The sequence below is a fragment of the Vanessa atalanta genome, chromosome 11, assembly GCF_905147765.1.
Source record: "Vanessa atalanta chromosome 11, ilVanAtal1.2, whole genome shotgun sequence".
Taxonomy (NCBI): Eukaryota; Metazoa; Arthropoda; class Insecta; order Lepidoptera; family Nymphalidae; genus Vanessa; species Vanessa atalanta.
This window is the reverse complement of record NC_061881.1, coordinates 9,769,232-9,789,221: the sequence shown is the minus strand read 5'-3', so window position 1 is coordinate 9,789,221 and position 19,990 is coordinate 9,769,232. Positions and strand designations below refer to the sequence as shown.

General features: G+C 30.0%; 1 protein-coding gene across 1 annotated transcript in view; it reads left to right on the top strand.

Annotated features, from left to right (window-relative positions):
• The first annotated feature begins 760 nt into the window (after positions 1-760).
• Positions 761-19,990, top strand: part of LOC125067282 — a 33,355-nt gene continuing 14,125 nt past the window's right edge. The window contains exons 1-2 of the mRNA XM_047675781.1: positions 761-815; positions 15,315-15,471. Coding sequence (XP_047531737.1) covers positions 15,320-15,471 — 152 coding nt within the window. The 5' untranslated portion in view covers positions 761-815; positions 15,315-15,319. The remainder of the gene's footprint in view (positions 816-15,314; positions 15,472-19,990) is intronic.

Genomic DNA, 19,990 nt, shown 5'->3' with positions numbered 1-19,990 from the left:
TTAAATATATTATCCCACAATTACATAGAGTATTTAAGACCCTAAATGCATTTATGAATATTTAATGAATTATCCTACTAGCCTTGGCTTTCGAGGGAATAATTAGCCTTGATTGATTTAATGGTGACTGTACTTAATCTGGAAAAAAAATCTATCGTATATATTGGGTATATTAAATGTTAAGTTTTGTTTTAATTTTTTTGCTATAGTCGTTAAAAATTGACCTCAAATTTTTAATTTTAAGCCCAACAATTGCGACTAATCTTAATTTTTCTGTGCTAAGAGATTGATTCTAGTTTTTATTTTGCGTTTGTCTTATTTGTGTGTGCGTTTATATATTGTGTAACTATTTACTTTAACGTAAGTAAAATATATATATATATATTACGAATTATGGAAATGAACTTTAAAAAATATTAAATTTAAATAGTATTCCGTAGTATTAAATAAATTTGTTTATAGGCCTCTGCCTACATATTCGCAAAACAAATAGCATCTGATTCTAATAATTTAAAATCCAATTTAAAATAAACATTCTCTGCTGAACTCTAACTGCATTCGAAATAGAAGTTTGTATCGAAATTTAAAATTATGTTACATTCGTAAAGTTGCATTTTTTTTTACCCCGTTAAGATCAAACCAGAAGCACATTCAGTCATAGAAGTTATTAACGGTACTTGATTATGGCTACGCCTGCGTAGCTCCGCCCTATGCCCGCCCTAGCTTGCTATAAATGCGAGCGACGCGGTCGTACCAGAACTTGTTGCACTACGCGCTCCTAACTTTCAAATTCGCTCCCGAACGAACGTTACGAGGTAAGTTTTAAATTTAAAAAAGAATTATTCTTAATTTGAAATATTTTGTATAGAGTTTTTATTTGAAGTTCTCGTTCGGTTTTGTTGATTTACAACGTTATTTTTTAAGGAATATTTTTAGACGAAATCTTTTATCAAAAGTATAGTTGGAGGTATATTTAATAAAATTAGTGCAGGTTTCCTTAAAACATATTGGCATAAAACATTTGACATGTTTGCATCATAAATAAAAAAAAACAAGTTATTATAGAATATTGAATAATTCTAAAAATTTTGCGTATATAAAAAGAGTCCTCTCTGTCGCCTCGATTTTTGAAACTCTAAGTTTTTTTTTATTAGAACAGAGTAATTTAAAAAATAATTACAAATTTAATGCTAACAAAAAAAATTACATTAAATTTATATTTAAATAATAATGTTAAAAAGAAAGCAATATAAATTTTAGAGTATTAAAAATCAAATAATCAAATAGCGTATATATTCTTTACTTAAAATGTTAAACACAGGCCTTAAATAATATTAATAATTTATTCGATCAATAAATAAACAACGCTCGATACTTTAAAAAAATATTTTCATATAACCTCAATACGTAGTAACTAAAAATAAAAAAACCGATCAGGAATTTAAGTAGTTTAATAAATAATAATACTTTATAAAATAAATCACTAGCCTTCGTTCTAAGATGCTCCAAAGACTTGAAAAGGAGTGCAACTTTCTTAAGCCTCTTTAATTGTTTCGTACGTAGCAGATACAAAAAAAAATTCTTCGTCAACTATCATATAGATTTAGGAAAAATTTAAAGTCTTATAATGAAAGATGCAATCTGTTTAATATACAAAGTCATAGAGAATAGACGAAAAATATTGTCAATGAAATTTGTTATTTAATTTATTTAACAATAATGTTACTTAAATTACTTGAGTAATATGAGTCATTTCTTTTATACCAGATTATATAGAACGCAATTAGGAAAAAATCCTTCATATCGAGATTATAATTGTTATACATCACCATCAGTAATCAAGTAAAAGATTTAGACATAGGTCACGATAGTCGCCTTCAGTTCAATCGAAAAATAAAGAATTTTATTTGTGCTAATTTCTAATTTTATGGAATATTTTATTGGTTTTATTAATTATGTAATAGTTTTTTTTGTTTTTATTTTTATTTTTGATGTAATATTGTATCTACTGTTGGTTGTCCTAATTAAAATAAATAAAATACTTTAAAAAAAGAAGTGAAATGTTGCCAGTGCATTTATATAAATTAATATAATTATTTGAAATAACTATATACGCAATAGTAAGATATAGAATACCACCATTAATTTCTTTATTCGCATTAGGTGCTAATGTTAGGCGTAGGTCAAAATTACTTTTGCAAGTACCAAATCCTCAAGGACTATAATTGATACAATATCTAGATTATAAATTTTAACGGTATTAAATTGATATACAAGTATTCTAAAAAAATAAAGTAAGTATTATAAATAAAGTAAGTAAGTAATATGTAGTCATAATTTATTTACTATGAAGTTTCTTCGATTCGAAGAATTATCGGAAGTTTGAAAAGTTTTTGATCAGAATTCTTTTTAACATTACGCTATAATAGCTGATTACAAAACAGTTGTTGTTTTTTAAACGGAAGCCGTATAAACGTTAAAAAAAAAAACATTTTTTTTATGTAATTTTATTTTAAGCTATGTCCATATTATGAAAAAAATTAAGACGAATTAACAAGAACCTCTTTAGAGGAGCAACTGCGTTCTGTCTGAAAATTATTTCTAAATTATTTTTACAGTAGCAATAAAAACAAAACACTACTATGCATGAAAAATAATTGTAAAATTTATTACAGTCTGGTCCTTTTTTATAATGTTTCTAAAAGATTACACTCAAGTCTTTGAGCTTTTTATATATTATTTCCTAAAAAAATATTTGTTAGAAATCAAGTAGTTAGTTTAATGGTATTTTTAAAATATCTGTTCAAAATACAAATTCAATACGATACACAGATGTCGTTATAACTAAGCTAAATATATGTAATACAGTTAGAATTATATGGAATTCTGTAAAAATATTGAGGTATAAAAATACTTTTAAAAAAATTATTTCGGGATGACTTTTGTTACTTTTTAAAATTTTTATAAGTTATTTTATTTTTTAAGTAAGACAGACTTGTTATACTAATGTAGGGAGAGAAAGAAATGACAAAAATATACGGAGCGATCTATAAAAATATAAATAGGGTTTTTATGAATTCTTATTTAAAAAATCATTTTGCTGAAAGAAAATGTCGAGAAAATTATTTTTTTCACAAAATAAGCACCTAGAATAACATAGTAAGTATATTTTTTGTAATTGCTAAAATATAAGATACCGGGAAATGTAATTTACCATTTACAAAATTTAAAAAGTTTATTAAGACTAAATTAATAAATACATCTTATTATTCATTAAAAGAGTACTTTAAAAAAAAAACGCCTGGATTTACGCTCGGTTTAAAACATAGGACACTAATTATTGTAAAAAAACAACATTGTAAATCTGTTTATTTGAAAAGAGCAACTATGCTAGTTTCTTGCCGTTTCTTCTTGCTGGAGGCTGCTTTCCGAAACGGTGGTAGTATTTAAATATCGACGAATCAAAAACGCTTCATTGTAAAGTTTACTTGAATAAAATTGATTTGATTTGATTTTGATTTGATTAGTAAACCTTACAGATTCTTTTACGTAGTAATCTGTTGGAAAGATGCACAATGACTTTTTTCACACAACTTCGGTGTCCGGATATCTACAACAGCGCGATTTTTAAGGCATTTTATGTCTCAAGCAACCAACTTCCGCCGGCAGTATTTCCAAACGGATTCGACTTGGGAATCAAGTAAAGAGTCTCATTTAATAAAGAGGTTTTCACGAACGGATGGAGTGATTCACGATGAAGGATTAGATGTTTAATTCGTATAATTCTGAAATATGACAATGTCTGTTAAAGATGTCTGAAAAAATCCTGCTGAACGAAACCTCTTTTATTGTGTCGGTTAATTGATTAATTATATTTTAATAGGAAAATTCTTATTAAAAATTCCATATGAATTAAATAACAAAGAATAACTAAGTAAATTATATTATATAAGACCGTATAAAATAGAAAGAGAGAGAAAGAGCGGGAAAGGTTAGTTTACTTTTCATTAACCACCAAAAAGTATAGTCTTTCTATTTTTAATTTATATACGTCATCGATCTTGTACAAATAGGTCCTTTCATTCGATTCAAACTTTTTAAATTTAAATATGCAAATGTTAGATAAGATTACTATGAATATATATTTTAGTCGAAGTCGCATTAATATCTAAATCACATTAGATCAGACCCAAGCTGATAATACACAAACAGATTAATACCAAGATAAGCTTTTGGTGTTAATAGTGAATATGTTTTGTTCTTTACAATATAGTCTTTAACTATAAGACCGTTATATTATCATGTAAGTAATGATATATTATCTCTAGAGATGTAATTTTCTTACGAAAGGAACTTTGATATTTAAATTCAGTAAGACCACATTCGATACTCGTCTTAGGACTAGATCGAATTTCAGAAAATATTATGTGTCGTTAATAAAACAAAATTAATTATGCTATACCGAGATTTCTCAGATGACTCAGAGGTTAGAACGTGAGAATCTTAACTGATGATTGCGGGTTCAAACCCAGGCGAACACTACCGAATTTCTGTATGTTTAATTTGTGTTTATAATTAATGTCGTACTTCGAAACTTGTATATGTCTAATTTCAATAAAATCCACAAGTTTCTTCACAATACAGTGAATTTAGCTCCAAACCGTCCTAACAGAGATACGTTCCCATGCTGTTACTCTACTTTAACTCTGTAGCAAATTTCTTGGTTGTAGGGCTTTGTGCAAGCCCGTCTGGGTAGGTACCACCCACTCATCAAATATTTTACCGTCAAACAGCAGTACTTAGTATTGTTGTGTTCCGGTTTGAAGGGTGAGTGAGCCAGTGTAACTACAGGCATAAGGGACATGACATCTTAGTTCCCAAGGTTGGTGGCGCATTGGCGATTTAAGAAATAGTTAATATCTCTTACAGCGCCATTGTCTATGGGCGGTGGTGACCAGTTACCATGAGGTGGCCCATTTGCTCGTCCGCCTATGGATATCATAAATAGTCATGTATTTTAATAGATAATCTCAGTTACTAGTCCGGACATGCACCGATGCATTAGTTTTAATAAATACTCCAAATAAATCGCGTTAAATACGAGTCAGTTGAAATTCCCACACATGCGTATCCATTAACTAGGACCGTTATCGTATTGGAATAATTTCCAAACCTAGTCTAAAACGAAGTGTGGGACGCATAGTCCATTACTATTCTCGTACTAGTTGTTTTTTCACGATACTGGATATGATTTTTTGGTTGAAAATATTTCGAGGCTAGTATAAAAATGTCGTAATATGCGACCTCTTTTTTCTCTGATATTATTAAAACCAGGTATTATCGTAGGATCCTTACTCACATAGATAGATAATACCTTCGGAAATTAGATATATTTTGATAACATTGAACATACCCAATCTTTGTTATTTACTTTTTATTGTTATAATATATCACAACTACACATCGATACACTACAGTACAATTTAGATGATAAATTTTAAACAATAAATTTAAGGGGTTGGTCGTCTCTTGTTAGTAATTTTCATCAAATTCGGTTCAATCGTTTGGTTGTATAAGAGCAACAGACGGACAGAAATACTTACTTTTTTAAGCAATACATTTACTTATTCTACTTAATATCTAGGGCCTTGTGCAAGTTTGTCCATGTAGGTATTGCCCACTTATCATATATTCTACCACAAAACGGCAATACATATTATTGTTGTGTTTCAGTTTGAATGATTAGTGAACCATATGACAATAAATGTACATACACAGATATACAAGGGACATAACATCTTAGTTACGATATGATATTAGGAATCATTAATATTTCTTAGAGTACCAATGACATTGACCAGGGCAGGGTAAACACTTACCATCAGGACTATTTGTCAGTCCACCTACCACATAATCACATACTCATTGATAAACGTATGAATATACGTAGACCTGAGAATTGACAAAAGAACTTTATTTACTTCATATTATAAGAACATCTGAGAGTTTTTGGAAGAATAGCAGTGTATTAGATGTAAAGAACATAGAGCACCTTTTGTGGAATAGTATTACACGCAGTTTTTGCAGAAACCGGAGCATCATTAGCAATATGATTCCACAAGTCTCGTCAATCGAAGTCTCCTTTAAAAGTTGTCCGAGTGAATGTCTCTCGTAGTTAATTGAGCCTTGATTATCGTGTAATCCAATACACACGTTTAGATTTCGTCACGATGTCATCGCTATTTATTTGATAGAAATATTTTCTTTAAATTAACGAATAATTTGAATTATTTAAATTTTAACGATTTTAGTAGGTACTTTTATAGTTTTTTCGCAATTTCATTTTTTAATGTTATCTTATTTATACAATTTCTCACAAACTAAACGAATATAGTTTATAATATATACTAGTACTCCGTTCCGACTTCGTACGGGTAAAATTTATAAAAAGGTTTTAAATAAAATAAACCTATGTTACAAATTTCAGCTTTCTAGGTTTACTAGTTACAGCTGTGTAGTCGAACACAACGAGCTCTTTTCAAAGTACAATTACCTATATTATAGATATTTGTATTATCATATTGATACATATATATATCACTAAATTTAACATACGACCTTTCCATCACCGCATATATTTGATAAAAGGTATACCTTATAGTCAATCATTTCCTGTCTTCACCAAGCGTACATTCGATGGGTTTAACGAACCAGTATTAAAACCATATTGCTTAGGTAACCATCAAAAGAGTCTTTTTGTATTAAAAGGTTCGGATAAGATGCATTGTGGCCTAATCGTTTGAAGTCAAGTGACTTACTTATTTTTTATAGTCTAGGTAACATTGTAAAGGTTTTAATGAAATCAATTAATGATTTAATGTTTTATTAAATAAATATATATCGTACAACAGGCAGCTTAGTGACCAATGGTCTTCTTAAATACTTTGATGGTATATGAGTATGGTATAGGATGGTAAGGAGTGCATTATATACAAATAAAAATAATGATCACCACGTAGAACGGTAGCTAGAATGCTAGCAGCAAATCCGCCGTTAAATTAAAATTCAAAAATTGGCCCAGCATTGTCACCAGTGGTGGCAATAAGGCGGGGTGTTATACTTTTAATAAAGGTTTTTGCTATGAGAATATTAAATATGTGCACTAGCATAAATGTTACCAAATAATTAATAGTATGTCATAGAATTACTTCGAACTATATACGGCAATTTAATAGGTAGAATAGTTAACTAGTGAGGGGTATTTAGTCTCGAGATATTCTTGCACAATGCTCTACATCAGTAATATTGACACATAAAAATGATACCAAAATATTGGATGAGCAAATGGACCACTTTTTTGTAAGTGATCACCGCACATAAGCAATACCGCTGTAAGAAGTATATAATCGTTTCTTAAATTTCCAATGCGTCACCAATCTTGAGAACTAAGATGTTCCATTTTCTTGTAGTTACACTGGCTCACTTGCCTTTCAAACCGGAAAACAACAGACTACTGCTGTTAGACGGTAGATTATCTGATTTCCAAAATTTCACTCATGTTATTTTTCTCTTGAAGCTTTTTAATTGTTTGTAATATAATATAGCATGACTTGAAACAAACAATTAAAAGTAAAAACTTATTAAAGTATCATAAAAACATTTGGGACCGCAAGCGAGCAAAGATTTTGTTTGAAGATTAAAAATAAATATCGGAAAACAATGAACGTTACGATACGAGTTTGTAATTCGTGAAACGTAGCGAGTTCGAATATAACACAAAAGGCAAGGCGTAAATCCCTTCGAGTATAATTAAACCAGTAACGTATGTATGGAAAACATTTGAATTTCCTTTCAACATTTCGTTACGTCACATGTATATTAATAAATAAAATTAAAATGTCTGTCTGTGATATCAAAATATTTTTATTATTTGTCCGTTTGTCCGGATTAATCTTCAAAAAGGTTAAAAAGGATTTTTTTTTACATAGTATTTCAAGGTATCATTGCCTTTTGTATTAAAATCTGAAAGAGAGCTGAGAGTTGTAAGATTCATTGAAATATTGGTTACAGAAACTGTACAACTTTTTTACAAGTCGTACGTTTATGTGTGTTTATTTGTATAGGAAAAGCCATGGTATAGTAAAAAAACAGTATTACTTTTCTAAGACAGTTGATTCGAATATGGCGAATCAAATTTACACTGACCCGACAAATATCTCAAATATAATCATAATTGATATCGACAGTAATCATTATTAACAGGTACAAAATCTTAGATCATTCAGGCCATATTTTTTTTTAATATAGTGTTTGTAATTTTTAATGCCAATAAAAAGTATTCACTTAGAATCTTTATTATTTTGAAATTGGAATACACCACTACTAACTATTCAGATGACACCTATATTTGTAAATGCTCTTAAGAATTTATTTGTATTCGAAGTTTGACAGCTCCTTTACGAGTATGTTTAAGAGAACGAAATAACCTATAATAAAAAGAAACGAATTTACGTCAAATAAATCCACATAAAATGTAAATACAATATGAAAGCATGAAGTGAAATTGATAATGCTCGCGATCACAGCCTCACCTGACCCCGTGTCTCCACGGGTCAGAATGGATGATATTATATTTTCATAAGAATAAATAACACAAAAATATTCCGTTCAATTGATACGTGCCCTCGGGAGACAACGGGATTTACAATTTTTGTCTCATATTGATATGTCATTGGGGTTTTTTGGTATTTTCATATATGGTAGCCTAATTGCTGATATATATTGCTTTATATTGTGCTTGAAAGCCAACATATAAATCTTCCTGTTAACATCAATAGTTTTTTATACAAAGGAAATTAAACAAACATTGATTTTCGAATTAAAATAGTTTACGGGGAGATCGGTAAATGGCAATGGCATATTTTTGATCAATGACCTTAATGATATGGAAGATTGGTGTAAAGGTACTTAATTTCTGAAAGCTTTTGACTGGCTCGTTGAACCAGTGGCTAGAGAAGGCCGCAGATCCCGAGGTCCAAATTCAAAATCTAATGAATTTTGTGTACAAGTTTTACGAGCTTCGGATAGCACGTAAAACCGTTGGTCCTTCGCCTGATCTCTTTTCGATCGTGACGGATTTACTGCTTCATCGAATAATGAAAGTATGGGAATAGTGAGTGCACCTTGCGCACACATTTGTGCACATACTTGCGCACTATAATATGTCCTGCGTTGGCTCTTCATCCCTTGAGATTATCCTCTATGGCCAATGTTACAAAATCAGTCAGGAGGAAATCACAAGACGTTCCAATATTCACGCACACTAAGACATCTTGTAAGCACAAGCATAAAGCATAGAGGGGCGCACCTTCATGAATGAATGAAATTTTACATTTGAACAATAATAACTAATAAACTTTATTAATTAAAAAAAAAACAAGATTGATGTTCTTTTAATCTATTATGGAAAATTATATTAATTGAATCTTTAACATTGCCATTGTTCATTCGAACACTCTCAAATCGAATATCTTGTTTGCCGTTCCATACATCAATAATCTAAATATTAGCAATCTCTAGAAGTAAATTTAAATAAATGTTCAAAAGCGTGTGTCATAATAAATTACAATAAAAAAAGACGACTATTAGAGTTTTGCTTTGCAAACCCCAAAGTTTATACATGGACAGACATACTCTTGATACTTGACTAAAATAACAGTGTGGAAAAGTAATATTACTTTGATATTTTTCTAGTTATTGACGTTCTGTAGTATGGGTGCGTGATCACGTACAAACTGAATGGTCTTTTGGCCAGTGGACGACACGACTTGCTCTGAACGGTTGTAACGATGACTTACGTTTACAATTTTTGTAAGACCTGTATCTATTTGATAGAACGAAGTGCTTTACGTTCTTTCCTAAAGAATGTTACACTGCCTTTGTAATCCTAGAGTGCTGTTCAGAAAAGGCCAATTACTTTTTAATTGGGCTGATCTACGATTTAAAACCGAGGCTTCAGGGTTCCCAACTTTGTGAGTTAACCACTCGACTAACGAGGCACAAGATCATAAGATTTTCTTAAAGGGCATTAAGAAGTTCTTATTATTTTTTAATATTTAAATTTTAGTTGTTAGGGAAATGATAGTCACGTGAGTTGCAATTACTATAGAACCGTCATTTACAGGATATACGTTTTTATCATTTATTCATCAATTATATCTATTATGAAAAGATTCTTACAATTATTATTGAATTATGTTAAATGTCAAATATATTGTTTATTGGTACGATTCTAGTTGTCATATGTGTAACCTTGAACACTAGCAGTAATTTCCGTAAGGATTATTCAGTGCAATACTTGCGAACATTTTAATTTGGTAATTAAAAACTACGCAGATCTTTATTTATAGTTCGAACAAAAAACAAGATCGTCAATGGTGACCTTTGTCGATAGACATCAGCACTATAACAATGATAACTATTACTAGCTCAGCAAGCTCCTTGAAATCAATTGATTGCTTTCCCCAAAGCTGATTGTAGTAATTGGCACATTAAATCAATCTCTACGCTTAATTTAACTTTGCATATACTTTGCATACAGAAGGTAACTTTAATTGGTATATATCTATTATATATATATATACAAATTTAATTAGGTATATTATGACTAATATGAATAATGTTAATATTTTCTCGTGAATCAAGCAATATGTCATTCAGTCTCAACATTCTACCAAAGGTCGTGTCTTAACGGTATAAATTGATAATTTTGAACTTTATTGACCAATCTGTGTACCCGTAGCACTGTTTATTTAAAATGAAAAATCTATGCATATATCATTCCCATTATTCATTCATATATATTTTTTTATACGTTTCGTAGTTTTGCAACATTTTTTCTTAAAAGAGGGGGCTCTTACAGTTGTAAATTTCACCTTGTAATATGAGTTTGTACTGACATACATTTACTTGGTATTCTTATATAAGATTGCAAAACGAATCTCAAGTGACAAACTTTACATATATTATAAATGCGAATTTAACTGTCTGTCTGTTGCTTTTTCACGCCAACACCATTAAACCGAATTTGATGAAATTTGTTATGGTTAAGATAGAAGGGTGTGTAGCTGGATTAAAAATAATAGAATAGAGAAGAGATAAAATGTGAGTATTCGTGCGAAGGCGAATTGGGAGCCACTTGAGTTTTTGGCGAAATTCGGAAACATGATCATATTTTCGTAAACCAAATATGAACCGTATGCATCGCTCAAGTTTATTCATTGCTCCTCAATTCACTTAAGTTAGTATAACAAGTGTCAGCATAGTCAAGAATCGGTAGAAGAAGAGATTGTGCTAGCGTAACTTTAGTTGGAATCCTTAATACCGTACATGCCAACGTATTTTCTTATACGCTGATTCGAACTATTTCGTATACCACTCAAAATTCTTGTCCGAATTAAAAAATGTTAACGAAAATAAAGGGATATTTTAAATAAAAAAGAGCTCAAAATTCACATGCTATTTATAAGTAACGAAATGAGATTTTTGCAAGAATAAGGAAAAAAACTTTCTTCTCTTTTTTTAAATCGTACGTACTATTTATTCAACTGTTTAACGTATACAATATTTATCAGTACAGTTAAACATTTTCAAACGAAATAGACGAAGCGTATCGTTTAGTTGATGTATTAAATAAATATACGACGAGTTAAAAGAGTACTCTGTAAATAAACCTTCGTTTAAATAGGGTATAAGTTAATTTAGTTACATTTTAGATCAGACGGGTAACATAGGATTAGTGAGTTAGCTATATCGACTTACCTGGCTTTGTGCAAGCCTGTCTGGGTAGGAACTCCACTCACCACCTGTTCTATCGTCAAACAGCAACACTTAGCAATGTTGTGTTATGGATGAAGAAGTGTGACTAAAGGCACTAGGAAAGTAAATTCTTAGTACTGAAGGTTTGTGGAGTACTGGCTATGGAAAGGATAATTAATATATCTAACAGTTTCAATGTCTACTAACGGTCACTACCATTGAGATATCTCAAATTACTAGTCTGCTTCCATATTTAAAATAAAAAAAGTTCTGTTACTTGCTAACAAATAAAGATATTTTATATCGAAGACATTCCAAAATTAATTTGTTTCAAATTAAGAATCGCTATAAAAAAAATATAAAAAAAAAAGTTTTATTTCCAATACAATTTATTTTATAAATACTAACATGTTTTATAATGAGAAAAAATATTTTTTAAAAATTAAAAATATACGTTTGTAATTTTTCGATGTATATAATTTAATACCCATTAAAATAAACGTTACAACACTAAAGCAAAGCGCAAATTAATTAGCCGAAGGAAATGCTATGCTTTGAAGATTAAAGCCTTTTACATGCAATTTAAACAAGCGAATCACGAAGGTTTTAAATGTCGTTAAATAAGATAATTGGGTTGCAACTTTGATCTCTAGGATGTGTAATTGTATATTAGATAACTATGAAGCAGTTAGAAAAATTTCTGGATTCAATTTTATTCGACGTGGCCTTTTCCATTTAGTACGATAAATTGTTTGTATTCTCAAATTTTAAGGAGCTCAACTGTATAATAAAAGAAATTTACGTATAAAAATTATAGCATTCAAAAACATTCAGCGCATTCTTAATTTACAAAGGAATATGTTATATTCAGTCTCAAATTGTATGAAAATATATTCATCTAATGATAAATAAAGTATGCAAATATTTAGAAGAAAAAAAGTTAATTAGAACTTTGTTAAACTCTATTCTCTGTTACCTGTGTATGTATTCTTATTGAAAATAACGATTGTTGAAATCTGTATCAAAATTCAATAATCCTACAACTTTGTCACAGTAATCGCGGTTTAAACGTTAACTTTTATTAATATGAAAAAGTTTGAGGTTTCATACGTTGTAATCCAAACTCAAACGAAACTTTGGCTTGGACATTATACCATAGGATTTTTGACAAACTGACTACAGATTAAAGTTTGAAATATAATCTTAATGATATCGATTACCTTTCAAGCTTAAGTGAGTTCGAAACATCATCATTTTAATGATCCTTGTCCAAATTTTCGTCAACTAACTCAAAGTTTTTTGTTTAAGTTAAGATTTTATTATCGTCAAAAAATTTACGTCTTTCGAAATATAAGATTTGCAATGGATTAGCGATATAGCTACCCTTTCACATTTGAATATTAAAACATTTTTTAGACAAAAGTTGTTGAGAGACGAACTAAACTATTTTCTAGTCCCAGCTAAAGGCAGTTTTTGATAGTTTATCAGTAAAAAGTAAATATACGGCGCGTTCACACTGCTGTGCAAAGAAATCTCTGAAAAAGGGGGCTTGGAGCTTTTCATATTATTAATAATATAATTCTTATATTGCCTGATACACAACGTTGTCTCAAATATGAAGGTTTGATTTTGGTATTTGTCCAGATTCCAAAGCGGTAAATACCGTGATAATAATCGTTATAGCTCTAACTATGCATAAAATATAATTCTTAACAAATTAAATAAGTTTCGTTAAATCCTCCGACATTTTAACAATGAGAGATTTACTAACATAGTACGGGAACTTTAGCAATTTAACTAATATGAAAGTAGTTCCAATAGGTTCAGAAGTTTGTTCATATTTCATCTACATATAATTAAAAAAGAATTAATTCTGACTGTACTCTTATAACTATATTATAAGTACTTATGCATATCTATTTGTCTCTTTCTATCGTCAGTATTTTGACGTTTAGAGAAGAAGACAACGCATAGTTTGTAACTATTCATGTTGCATAGAAGGGATATTAATTATGTAAGCCAGCGATTATTGGATAATAATACGTCCTAATTTACACGAGAATGTTGGTTTAATGTATCATTAATATCAGAACTTTTGATTTTAATTTTAAATTAGGGTAATTTATTTTGTTTAGCATAATTTGGCTTTAGATCCTTAAAAAAACTGTCCCATTTGTATGTCCCATTGTTACGTGGGCTTAATAGTATAGGAAACGGAATTGCTGACGATATAACGTAAGACCAAGTGTCAAACTAGCATGCTTTTTGTCATGCTATTTATTTTTATCGTAATTTATGAGAATGGATGATTGTTTTTATTCGTTTACTATTAATTGCGCATTCATTAAATTACATTTTACATACATTACATTAGCAGCCTGTAAATTTCCCGCTACTGGGCTAAGGCATCCTCACCCTTTGAAGAGAAGGTTTGGAGCATATTCCACCACGCTGCTCCAATGCGGGTTGGTGGAATACACATGTGGCAGAATTTCGTTGAAATTAGGCACATGCGGGTTGCCTCACGATGTTTTCCTTCACTGCCGAGCACGAGATGAGTTATAAACACAAATTACGCACATGACAATTCAGTGGTGCCTGCCTGGGTTTGAGCCCGAAATCATCGGTTAAGATTCTAACCACTGGGCCATCTCGGCCCATTGTTCATTAAGTTGATGTTAAAGACATATCAATGTTTTCTGGCTTAGCATTATCGGATTAGCCATTTTCGCAGGCTATGTTAAAGTGGACGAATATCACGGAGAAAGATCACAAGGTTTGATTTCCTTGACAGAGAAACCCAATAATTTTTATTTACACGGGATTCGAAATATGTTTCTTCGTATTTACTAGCGGGCAAAATATTTTAATTATATCGCGACCCTATGATATTTTAGTTTATTCCTTTGATATGTATTATAATAAGGGCATATGTGGCATAAGGGCGAATGTGTCAGCATAATTCCCTAGCTCCGGCCGCCCTTGCTCATTTCACCGTAAAATTCATTGATGAGAATTGTCAACCTTGAATTACAGTTGTGTCCAATTCATAAAATAATATTATTATAATTTTTAAGCTGAGCTTGAGAATTGTTGATATGTAAATATTTTTAGTTATCGAAATAATGTTATTGATTCCATTTTTAAAACTCAAATTAAATATATTATTCTTTTTTAATCTGTATTCGGAAATATCTTTTAAAACGGTTTTTTTTATGTAAGTAATGTATTATTTATCAATATACATGGGTTTGTAATTGTGATCATAGTTAAGTATTTTAATCTTAGTCTTATAATTCTTTTTTCAAAGAACTTTAGTACAATTATTAAATAGCATAATTATAATTTCCTCAGTTATAATAGTTATAATTTCTTAACGTCTCGATGGGTGAAGGTTTTGCAACCCCGAAGCTGTTGCTAGGCCGAAAAAAAAATGTCCGTTTGAAATAACTAAAAGTTATTCTTCGTTTTGTTTAAGCGTGTTTATTTTTTATCAGACATCATGCTCAACAAGAAGATTGTCTTCGCTATTGCCGTGGTGTTGGCCATGGTCTGCTTGGCTGAAGCTCGTGAAGACAGCCCTCATGATATGGCCGATGCTTTGCGCATGCTGCAGGAGCTGGACCGTCTTTACACTCAAGCTGCTAGACCAAGGTATGTTTGGAATTTAATTTTAAACTAAATGGGCATGTACCAATCTAGCAAGAAAATATAACAGAAAGAATCCGACGATCTCTATCATGATGCAAAACTAACTATCATTCGAAAAAAACGCCGCAGTTCAAGACATCTAGTTTTTTCTTAAACTTGTACAAATTTAGATCACTTCGCATATCAACATCTTATATTAGTAAAAAAGGATAACTGACAACTTATGTAGGCGTTGTAGAATATTTATATATTTACACTTAGCTATGTGATCATCTCCATTTCGTTATGACGTATTTTTTTTGTACTCATAATAAAAACTTACGAGTATATCGGTTGTTTGTGTAATATTTTATTCTAAAATGATTCTAAAATTGAAATCATATAATTATATTCTATTCCTTATAATATATGAATACATTAATCAAAAATAACTAAAAGGTAACAAGTGACATTTTCAAAGTTATTTAAAAAAAATTAAAGCACCATCAAAATAATCCCTTTAGTCTCAAGTAGGTGAAACAGAGCATTGTTAAATTTTCCATACATTTTAATTCTATGCAATACCCTCCAATGATAGCCGTCAGCATAGTGTTCAAGTGCTAAGTGTATTATAGTGTTTTTGATAAATTACGTCAAATATTATCACAGTTTTTTATCAGAGGGGAGATTAGAATATAATGACTTTTGGATTGGAGCCAATAATCGAGTGTTCTTGTTTAGTTTTGAAGCAGTTCAAGGAACTCTAGAGAATTTCTATGAGTTTTAAGATCACATATGAAATTAATCTTAAGTAAAACCATCTTTACTAATTCTATACATGCGAATGCTTTTATAATTCGGCTATGTCGGAATAATATTAAAATACCTCATGACCTAGTAGATAGTATTCACGATTGCAAATCTAATAGGTCTTGCGTTTAATTCGAGTTGTGTCATCGAAAGTTACATTACGTTTTATCAAGATTTTTTTATTATGAAACTGGAGTTAGAACGTATGCAATTATAATCCCGTCGTAGGTAATTTCTCTCCGGCCATGTCGGATTGTCGTTTCATTCCCATCGGACTACGAGGGACGAAATAGAAAGAGCACCTGTGTTTGTTTACACACATTGTAAACTATAATACCTTACGTAAACTATAATATCTTACGAGTTACTCCGGTGAGTACCTTATCGAAATTGATTAAAGATATCTATATTAATACTCAATAATATTAGTAATTATAAATGTGAAAGTAACTCTGTCTGTCAGTCTGTCTGTCGCTCTTTCACTACCAATCTAATGAATCGAATTTGATGAAATTTGATATGAAGCAAACTTGAACTCCAAGAAAGGTCATACTTTTTTGCCTAACATATCTAGCACGATCCCTAAAACGCGAGCGAAGCCGCGGGCGACATGTTGTTTGTTATAATATAGTATTTTTGTTAAAATGTTCGTTCTTTAATTTCATTCGAAAACCGAACAGATATTAATAATATTCAGCATATCAGTTAATTATGAAAAGGGCATAAGTTCCTCTGTTGTAATTCATAAAAAAATACGTTTTCATTTACGCCTAGTGAAGCGGACAAGCCGTATGAATTAAATATGAAATAAAAAATAAGACTCAAGTGTTTATAGAGACACTTCTTAAAACCCAGTATATGATATATACTTGTATATTTGACTTTCAAAATTTGTTTCTATTAATAGCACTTTGAATTAATTTCAAATTTAATTCCGGTGCCTATTTGCGTTTACTATTTATACAAAAAAAAAAAAAAAAATACAAAGAAACTCATTTTTGGTTATTGAAAAGGTAGACGAAATTAAAATTCCCTGCATTTGCTTTAGAATCCCGGTCGAGGGATCTAAGGAAAGTTTGTAATCTTTACTTAAACTGTACTTTGGCGGTGTAGGAGAAAAGTAATTAGGGAATGAAGTGAATAATTTAAGAGCTTATTTGACTTACCTAATTTATTTTTATTTTTTAATTTTCTTTTATTTAAACATTCGAGACTACATTTCAACGGCGGCAAGTTAATTTCTCTTTACGTTTCATTTACAACCGTTTAAAATATATTATTTTCACAACCTTGATATTAAATACATTTGTGCTTAAATAATTATTTTTAAATGTCTTGTTTTTATTAATACAATAATGAGAGCGAGTATTTGTAAAGATGATGATTAATTCTGTTATCTATATCTGTGTAGATATTTCTTGATATTATATCTATTTATTAAAAAAAAACTCGAAAGTAATATAGTTTTAGTAGTAGTACTGTGTATCGATAAAATTTAAGATGCAAAATTTTAACATTTGCCTATTGCTAAATAAAAAATAAAAATAGAAGAAATGCGTTATTTTAAGAACTTTACCGATATTCCTATATTCCACACCAAATAAGCGCAATGCTTGTGCTAGAAGTCAGGACGTCAATTGGTCAGGATGGAACTTGTGACTTTTGACTCTTTACATCGCTAGCAGCCCGTAAATCGTTGCGTTATTGACGCTTAAATGATATAAATTAATTTTAAATAATATCAATTTTAAAATTAATGTTAAAAAGAAAACAAATTACATTGCGGACGAGTACATGGGCCACCTGATGGTAAGTGGTAAGAAATATTAACCATTCCTTACATCACCAATACGCGACCAACCTTGGGAACCAAGATGTTACGTCCCTTGTGCCTGTAGTTACAATAGAAGCTTGGTACTAATATTCGTTGAAGGTTGTAATAACACTTACATGTCTTTGATTAAAAATAGGAATTACTAAGTATCAGTAGTGATTCTACTTGAATAAAGTACGTATATATACATTTTATTTTTATAATGCTAAATATTTCTGTCCCCTTGGAAAGATAGAACATTTTGGAATCATCAAATTATTTTATTATGATGAGAACGCAGTCTTTTATGTTATGAAAACAATATTTATAGTTTATGGATAAAGTTAAAAAAAAAAAGTATATTAATTTTTTTCTTTAAATTTTAAGCATATTTTAATTTGGCAGATCTTTTTCCACTAAAATCATTTATTAAAATTGTTCTGTGTAGGTCAAACTGGGAACTTAATATTAAGCAAGTTCCACCTGAGTTGAATTGCATACACTTAAGTGCTTTGCATAGTTTTAAAATTACAATATATTTCTTTTTCGTTAAGCAAAGTGAGATATATTTTGTATTGTATTAAAGTGACTTATTTCTTATACAAAAGAGAATTTACGCCTAACACTAAACAACATTTGATTTTACTGTAAAGAAAAATGAGCTTTAAATTCTAAATAATAGAGACAAAAATTGTGAGATATGTTTAATTATGATGCAATTTTCAAACCATTCCAGTCAAAGGCTGGTCATATCCGCGTTGGTTAAACAGCGCTTATGACGTGAAATAGATTAACTTGGCTACTTTGATACTTGCACTTTTAACATTATTTTTTCGTATAACATCTCTTTTAGAATATGAAGATTATTTTTTGTTCTTTTTAAAGGTTTTTAAGACGGATGAATTTAGTAGGTAATGAATAATGTGGATAAGACTTTATAATTAAATGTGTCAAGCACGTTCTGAATCCATATTATTATTACATTTGATTCGATAACGTTACGATGCGGGTTAACCAAAGGTTAGCTTTTACTTTGAGATGGTTGTCTCGTGATACGGGTAACTATAGTCCACATACACAGCGAGATTGTTTCAGCGATACAGTTATTTCTTCCAACGTATTATCTAGAATTGTAGAACTTAATTTCAGATTTAGAAATATTGAAGGAACCATAATCTTGTCATTATATAGTATTTTTATTATTGTTATCTTTTTTTGAAAACGTTAACTTTGTTTGAACTTTTTATCATGGAATTATAAATATACATTATTTTTTTTTTTAATTTTTAGACATATTTTTTATAAATGTTCATTTGTGAGTTAGTATTATGTCTATCTGAAAACAGACTATAAAACAAAAGACAGTTGGAGTACATGAAACTATAAAGTGACGAAAAAAAAGCGAATATGAAATCAAAATCAAATACAAACTTACGATAGTGTGTGTAGTACTAATAAAATTAATACGTCATTATTTAATAGCTAAATTCTTTATATTCATTCAATTCAAACAATTTTTGATTTATTCAAAAAGTTATTATCGTTTCTTTACCAATTCAGTAAAATTATTCTTATACGTACGTCTCTGCTAGAATATGCATTTATCTAGTCTAAAACATTACCCACTAAAATCTACATAATTATAATAGTAGTTCTACATACTTTGATGACTTATTGTAGAATGCTAATGTGCTGTAAAATACATTAGTAATTCCACTGGACGAAGCGTGACATTACAGAGGACGAGATGGGCCAGTTGACAGGAGAAAATTACTGTTCACGGGGTTGAATACCGACCGCGTGTCCTTTGGGAAAATTGAAATAGAAATGTTGAAAAGCGCTCGGATATATCAGACGCAATTTACAGCTCTTTGTTTAAGTTCAAGAATAGTATTATTTATAACCATTTAGCAGAAGTCA